The 8,147-nt window shown below is 46.8% G+C and overlaps 1 protein-coding gene across 1 annotated transcript; it reads right to left on the reverse strand.

Moving 5' to 3' along the window:
• Positions 1-1,519: 1,519 nt before the first annotated feature.
• Positions 1,520-8,147, reverse strand: PtA15_18A57 (uncharacterized protein; the record flags this gene model as incomplete). The annotated part of the gene is made up of 14 exons (XM_053165012.1): positions 1,520-1,612; positions 1,831-1,954; positions 2,077-2,188; positions 2,289-2,586; positions 2,682-3,165; positions 3,236-3,294; positions 3,404-3,820; positions 3,909-5,210; positions 5,283-5,302; positions 5,387-6,049; positions 6,141-7,536; positions 7,604-7,622; positions 7,704-7,743; positions 7,808-8,147. 14 exons carry the CDS (start codon positions 8,145-8,147, stop codon positions 1,520-1,522), a joined length of 5,367 nt encoding a protein of 1,788 aa, XP_053028556.1.

An 8,147-nucleotide genomic window follows, 5' to 3' on the forward strand; every position in this document is an offset into this window, starting at 1 on the left:
CTGCCTGAATATGTCCTCATTCTTCCTCATCCACGCAGATCTCTCCCGAAGGATGATGTTTTTTCCTTCTTAATTGTTCCATATCCACATCCATTACATCGTTCCTTGTACCCAATTATTTTCAACCACACTTCGCTTCACCAATCATTAGCCATTCCATGCCCTTGAAACTACGCGAGACTCGCTTTGTCTACTCTGATAAATTGCAAGATGCACCGGAAAAATCGGACCCACCTTGGACAATAGTCTCGTGTCCAATCTGTGGAGTTTTGTGAAAGAAACGAGCCCACTCCATAGCTCTGTTTGCGCGAGAATAATTCACGCCCCCAAAAATTCCCTCGATATTAAGCACTCATTGCTCTGGAAGTACTCTCCCCAACTTAGCACAAGTCCCCCACTTCAGAGGGCCCTGGTACACCCTGAGCTGGCACAAAGAACTCCGAAGGAGGGACTTGACTAATGTCCACATTTTGGCCTGAGAGATTCCAATCTTACAATGAGTTTGGATGGTGCTTTTGTGCCTTTCCCATTTTGACCCTGTTCCCAAAGGGCCCCATGTATGCCATTTGGACCATGAGACTCACCTTACTCTTCCCTATCTTTTGCCACTACACACATGCCGGGAAGTCCATGCATCCTCATCCCACAACCCGTCAAACTTATAGATTTTGAGGTATCTTCAGGATATTCTGAGCTACATCATGTGAACGTATTGAACTAGCTGAGAAAAACAGTACAGCATTCAATTCATTCCCCAGGAACCAAGCTCTGTTTGACATACCTTGGCCATTCAAGCTCGTGCCACCAATCCTTATTTTGAGGATAGGGACTGGGAGCTAGGATGGCAGGCTCTTATTCCCCTTCACGGCTTGACTGGAGGTGGGCTACTTTTTGTTGTGCAAGGGGTGAAAGACAAAAACCCATTCAAAAGCCACAAACGCCTGGAACTCTCAGGCAAAATGTATGACATTAGCCATAATCCTCTCCTACGGAGGCTCCCTTTGGGACGCGGGGGTGCCCCCCTCCGTTTGAGAGGTTCGACAAGTGGCGACGCGAAGGTACCGACCAGTCCCGCAGCAATTGGTCCCGCAGCGAACCTTCAAGAGGACCGACTTGCGCGCTGAGTCGTATGTACCTCATGGTGAACTCCACGCTTCTCTTGATTTCCTGGAGTCTTCACCGGCACTCAACTCTGATTTTTGTTACTTGCATTTGTTCCAGTCTAATGTCTGTACACTAGGTGTTACCAAGCACAAGGATGCAGAGAACATAAAAACGGAAGCTGCTTCAATTCTGAGGATAACTTGCACAACGATTTAATACCAATTACTAAAATTACAAACACAAATTATTTTTCAAAAGCAAAAATGTGATTTTTACAACATACAGTATTAGTAATCAAGAGGCAACAACTACGGTAGGGAACTACATATTACAAGTAAAAAATTCAAATGATGATCAAAAAAGAAGAAAAAAAGTGGGCAAATCCAAAGATGTAGACAGAACAAGAGACCTCATTTCAAATCAATGATGCGGATTGAGTAGTACTACTACCACCAGATTGATTAGATACGATATATGTTGAGACTTTTAAGAAGTATTGTTCGATAAACTGGTTTTAGAAAGAAAGGTTTGGTTCATAAGAAGGTCAGCAATTCAAGTCCATAAGAAGATTAGCAATAGTGAAGGATTAAGCAGATGATCACAATCGCTTACAGCACTCATCCACCACTAAAGTCGAATAAGGGAAAAAAAGTTACGTCGTCAATCAAGACAAATTAAGCCAAGAGACAAAAGATAGAACGAATGGTGAAGGTATGAAAGAATTACACTTACCTCGTGTTCAGAGTTATGCGCTTCGACCAAGTTGTGAGCTAGTTCATGAGCAAAGGTTGAAAATGTACCGATCAAAGCATTTGACAGGTTTCCTTTCTTGACTTCCTCGTCATACCATCTGAAACGTTTCCGTGCCGCAAGCCCGGTGGGAAGAAGTCAAAGGCCAAATGGTCAATTTTGAGGAAAGCAAGGGATATGCTGTTTGAACGAAGAAAGAAAATGAGACTGAAAGAGACTGACGATAGATAGTATCTCAAATTAAAAAATAAACTTCCGTTTCTATTGAATGCGATAATAGGACCTTCCAAATCGTAGAATATATGCAAGCTATTCGGATCGATGTCGAATATTTCTTTTGAAATGAAAAAAAAATTAGAAGACGGAAGCCAGAGGGACCACAGAAAAAAAAACTATTGTAGAATGTTAGGTGGAATAAAAAAAAAGAGACCAACCACCGATAGGTTTGATGACGCGATCGATATAACGAACAATGGCGTCACCGAACTGAAATAAGACCAACTCGCCGTTGAGGTTATGTTGGTCGATTGAGCGGGAGACGTAGAACCTCAAGCCGGAGATCGTGCTCAAGAAGGTGAGGTCCTCCCGGCTGCCTTTGGGGTCGCAGTAGCTCGCCTCGGACTCTTTCACTGGCTTGGTGTCCGGGAGCGTCCGGATGTCGGCGCTTGTGTCCGGTTTGGACACGTTGATCGCCTTTAACAAGTTGCTTCGTATATCCGACATCGGTGTGATCTTGAGTTTATCATCGTCAGATAAACCAGGTCGCATGATTATCAAATGGTCACTACCTGGCAGAAAGACAGCAAGGAGAGTTCGGGAAGACTCACTTGGACCGGGGGCTTGATCGCAGGAGGCTTGGCGACTTGAGATTGTTGAGAGATCGATTGAGAGGCGATGGGCGAGGGAATAGGGGCTGATGGTGCCGCAGAGAGAGGAGAATATGGAGGAGGGTCATTAGAGCTGTTTTCATTCAAGAGTTTCCGGCGCAAGGCGCTAAAGATTCCACTCTGTCTCTGAGAAATTTCAGGCATCTTGGGGGGCGGAAGAGGGGGTGAGACGACAGGCCGCCTTTCGTAGGCACCATGTGCGAATTTCTCCTCTACTCGCTTCCGATGGTCTTCCTTCTCTGCGGAGAGCGCCTTCCGGATGAACCCTGGATCGGCATCCGGAAAGCGCTCCTCTAGCCCTCTCGCATGGCTCTCCAATTGTTCAGGGGTAAGCGCATTCGCATCATCCAGCTGTCGTTGCAGTTTCTCTTCTCGTGCTCGTTGTAGTGCGGCATCTCGCTCCGCCTTCCGTGCATTGATAATCCTGTTTGATTATGATAATAGTTGAGTCAGTCGACTAAAAAAAACAAGACAAGTTCAATGGATATACACACCGATCTACATTTACCCCTCGCCTTTTAAGATTCTTCAAACTAGTTTGAAGGATCGTCATCTAAACGAAATCCAATAGGAAAACCACAAAGAAATGGGAGTGTAAAAAAACTCGCGATCAGCCAAACATGATGCGATGAGGAAGAGGGGGAGAGACAAAGAAGACTTACGAAAAATAAAGAGTCACTTAGTTTTTGGTGCGCCAAGATCAATTTGCAAATTGAGCTAGCGAGCTCAAACCAATCGATCTCACCCTTCCGCACCAAATACAAGACCATCGAGTTGCGGCCTTCCATAGAAGCAGCAGCGGTAGCCTCCAAGACACTTGAATGAGGCTTGCCGAGATAGACCAGTTGGCGTTGTAGAGAGACTTGTTCGACGGATTTGACGGTCAAGTGGCGCTTCAGCCATTCAGCATCTCTGATCACATCATCTCTTGCGCCTGTTTGTCGCTCGTGAAGGAAGAGCGCCGTCCGCTCGACCAGCAATCTTCGTATCTCCTCTGATCTTTCGGTGCGTTCCGGGGCTGATCGTTGGATTTGAAAGGATTCTTTCACCAGTTGTGTCAGCCTGGGTGCACCCAAAGCCTAGAAGATAAAGCCAAAGATATGTGATTCAATGGATCAGCGTTCTAGTTAAACATCTCTCCTAGGCCAGGAAAAATCCAAAACTGACCTCGGCTAACTGTTCGAATACTGCTTCTTGAGGGCAAGCAATAATTACTGTAGTAAACTGCGAATATGAGTGTGAGTCATCGATGATGACCACATCGCCTGGAAGAGCCAAGACATGGACAAAAGGTTGGCCAGCTTCTATCTCCTCGTCCTCATCTGTAAAGGTCTGAGGCTTGGCCACTAAACTTGAGCCGGACGAAGAAGCGACTCTCCTCGAGCCGAGAATAAAGGCGGAGCGTTGCATGGCCCTCCTGAGGCCGTGGCCGAGGAGATGAAAATTAGCGGCGATGTTTCGTAAGACTTGAAGATATTCTTCGGCGGAGCCGGCCAGGGCATAAAACTTGGCGGGGTCGGCGATGAGCATCTGGGCGATCTCCTGGACAGTCGGCTCGTTCTTGACTCCACATGCTAACAAAAACGGACGAGCGCTCGGCCCAAAGTCGATGTAGGTAAACAGACTCTTGAAAGGCCCCTGGTTTGCCGAATCTGTCGATTGGAAAAAACATCCTCCTGGTGCAACATGAGTGACTTCTTTCCCAGATATTGGTACGAATTGAGCCTGCTTCAAAGTCTGCAGTTGCGACTGAGAGAAGTCTGCGACTCGCGTAGAGAGATACTCGAACACGGTTTTGGCCTTCTTAGGATCAGGCGGTGTCTGCTTCAGTAGTCGATCTAACAGTTCTTGTGGATCTGGGTTTTGCTTGAGACCAAACTTTTGATAATCAGAGAGGTATTTATTCTGAAGTACATTGAAGCCCATCACGGCGGCTTCAGGGTTGGAGTAGGCATCACCAGGCTTGAATAAACCACTTTCACAGGGTACGAAGGCCGGCATATCAGGACTTGGACGATAAGCGGCCCGATAATCGCCAAAATGCTCGAGGAAGAACTGGAGGGCCTTTTCCCTGAGCTGAGCGTCTTTTGGGTTGGCGGCAAGGTTCAACAAGGCCTCGATACTTGGCATCTTGTTCAAGCCCAAGAAAAACAGCAGCTTAGCTTCCTCCGACGTGGAGCGCCACTTACCAGGCCATTCGACCAATGGTAGCTGAAGCTCTTGATTAGCAACTGAGGGCTCGTATAACTGACTGGCAGAGTACCTGATCGTCTTTGGCTCTCGCGCTTTTCCATCCGGTCCTGGTGGCGGTACAACTTTGGGCTCGCCTTCCTTAGGAAGCCAGTTGGTTTGTCTTAGTTTGTCAACCTCGAAATCCGTTAAGGTATCCCTGACGCTGACTAAGTACTTGACCAAGTCGGCATGATTCCATTCACCGCTTCCTAATAACCTCGAGAAAACCATTTGTAGCTGAGCAGCAAATAGCGATAAATCACGTTATAAGCGTGTCGACTCCACTCATTTTCGGAAATGATGACGTACCTCAACATGCTTCCTGACCCCTTGAAAAAAATAACAAGAAAATGTTAGAATTTAGTGTTGCGAGAGGGGCAAGGAGAGGAAGAGAGAAATTAAAAATTACTCACCAATATCAGACAGTACTTTAGTCATTGTTCCTTTGACTGGCGTGCCACTGGGCAAAAGAACCACAGCCAAATCTTTAAATAAGGTGATGTTTGAATGGTAAGCATCTGAAGGCTTCCTCATTCCATGTCGAGTAGGAACAAAGGCTTTATCGCTGAGATAAGTAACAATCTCGGCTCTCTGATCGTTGGTTAAGCTTGTCCAAGCTTTGCAGAGAATGTTCAGCAGTTGCTCGGCTAGCGGTGGAGATTCAGTGATCCGATCGGTACCCTTCATCTCTGGCGAGAAGAGGTGGGTCGTGAATTCCAAGATATTCAGCTCCCGGAACCCAAATACCCGTTTCAATGCATCAGCGTTAATTGATTTCGTCAAACAAAACGGCAGACAGTGGGCCGGGAGGGGCACATCAGTGGGGATCAATTTGATGTTGATGAACGTCGAGGCTTCGCTGAGGGACATGATTGTATCTGGTTGTTCTTTGGACGCGTGCTGAGTTGAATCCGCTGCTTGATATTTGAAAACTGCACATCTATGGAACCTCTTCAAGAGTGACCTATCATACCCCTGGATGCCAGTCAAACTGATCCACCAATTCAAGCACTCTCGCATCTCGTCGACACTTAGAACTCTGTTTTCTAGTTCTTTAAAGACGTCCTCAAGTGTTACTACGTTGGCAGAGTGTATGAGATATGTCAATGGCCAAACCTTCCCAATTCAGATTAGACATAGCTAAAGGTATAGGGAAAATTTGCCTACTTTCTGAAATCATCCGTCGATCGCGCAGCTTACTTATCAGTAGATGACCATCTTTCGAGATTTCGTTCGGCAATAATGGTACATTTTTGATAAATCCACTCAATTCTGCGTTCGGTAGACGGACTTGATTGGCCGACATTGGTCCAAGGCTCGATGGGACTGTCAGTGAACGCTGACGATCGCAGCGAAAGAAACTCTCTTCAGACTCGAAGGATACCGCCCCAGCGGGGGTCGATGCATAGAATGAGAAGAACTGCATGGCATGTAATCCGCGGAGGGTAAGCTGACTTCGTTTGGATTCGTCATCAGTGTTTTTCCATAGGCCTTCGATCTCCTTCAATTCTCCCTCGTAAACTACCCGGGCCAGAATCCCACCGATTGCGAGTAGCTCCTTATTCCAATCAGCAACATATTTTGCTTGTAAATCCAAGGACTCTCGTTCGACGGTTGGGATGAACCTTGCGGCTACTGAGCCTGAGAACCCGGTGGTCTGATGTGTGGGAAAGCCGATGAAGACTCGTCCTTGAACGTCTAGGTCGGAGATTAGACCATCGAATACTGCCCGCGCAGTTTCATCGCCGCTCAACAGCTTTGAAAGGCCAGATTTGGAGCTGCTCAGGTCCTTGCCTGCATCAAATTCGTCTTTGTTAGTCCAGATCAAGGCATATTGAGTCTTTTTTGGCGGTGGCTTCTTGGTAGCTCTCTCGAGCTCGGCTCTGAAAGCAGATGGGATCGAAACATTGATGTTACCGGTCACGACTCGTAGGAAAACAGAGGCCTTCAAGGTGGACAGCTGGCTCGAAGGTTCTGACGATGAATCCTTGGGGGTAGAGGGATTTGTAGTAGGGGTAGGTACTGATGAGGGCGTTTTGGTAAACGCAGATAGCATCCTCGAGGCAAAGGAAGAGGTGGAGGTTGCAGCGGCCACGGCAGCGTTCTTGATTGCTAATTTAGACTTGGGCTTTGAATATTGAAGGGTCCATTTGAGGATGTCAGTATCGATCTGCACGCTAGTCTGTTCGACTGATTGTATCTTCATCATTGAGGATGAGGTAGACAGAGTGATATTTGAAGGAGTTGATAAGATCTGAGGTGGGGCGAGTTTCTTGTTTAGCTTGCACATCAGATGGTCGTCAAAGTACAAGCTAACAGATCTGATTTGGGTGGTGAATGCTAAGCTGGTCGCCAGAAATCTTGAAAACTCGAACGGAGGTGGCATTGGAGAGGGAGATCGAACGTCCATGATAAACGAGGTCCATTCTGAAGGGCTTGGGTTGATACCTCGACGGGTGACCAGTTGGTCAGGATTCTTGGTACTCCAGTTAAAGCCCATGATTGAAGGTCCCGACAAGACGATTGGAGAATCACATATCGACCACAGTGCGTAGAAACCAACCTGGAAAAAAAAAACATGGAAATGGTTTCAGGGATCTGAAAAACAAGTTTGACTTGAACAAACTCACCCCGAAAGCGCCAATTTTTCTGAGTTACAGAAATTTTCGCAGAGCCAATCAGTTGATGAATGACGGAAGCGATGAAGGATTTAAAGGGGTTATTACTGACGATTCATCTGGATTTCCTTCGGCGATTTTTCTCAGTCGTGCTGATGATTACAGAATCAGCGTCAGTCAGATCTATCAGGAAATATCATTATTAAGAGGTCCTACCCCAATCTTGATCACGAAACGGGATCCCATTATTCCTCACGAGGACTCGGGATATCTTGTGAGTGGTCAGATCTGGTAAGGTTGATGATGAACTGGCAGAACTGGAGGATGGAGTGATTGGTTGGCTGGCAGGTTGGGTCGAATTTGAAGTTGTGGCAGCATTTGATAAGAACTTGATTTCGACCGAGCTAGCTGAGGCATCGTCGGCATTCTGCAGGAGTTCTCTGAACACGGTATTTTCGCCAGAATATCTTGCTAGCACTTTGTCGATCAGTGCTCGCTGGTTCACTTCCACTGCCTCGTCCGGAACACCCTCGAGGGCAAGTGCAAAGTCGGCCAT

This window comes from Puccinia triticina, chromosome 18A, assembly GCF_026914185.1.
Source record: "Puccinia triticina chromosome 18A, complete sequence".
Taxonomy (NCBI): domain Eukaryota; kingdom Fungi; phylum Basidiomycota; class Pucciniomycetes; order Pucciniales; family Pucciniaceae; genus Puccinia; species Puccinia triticina.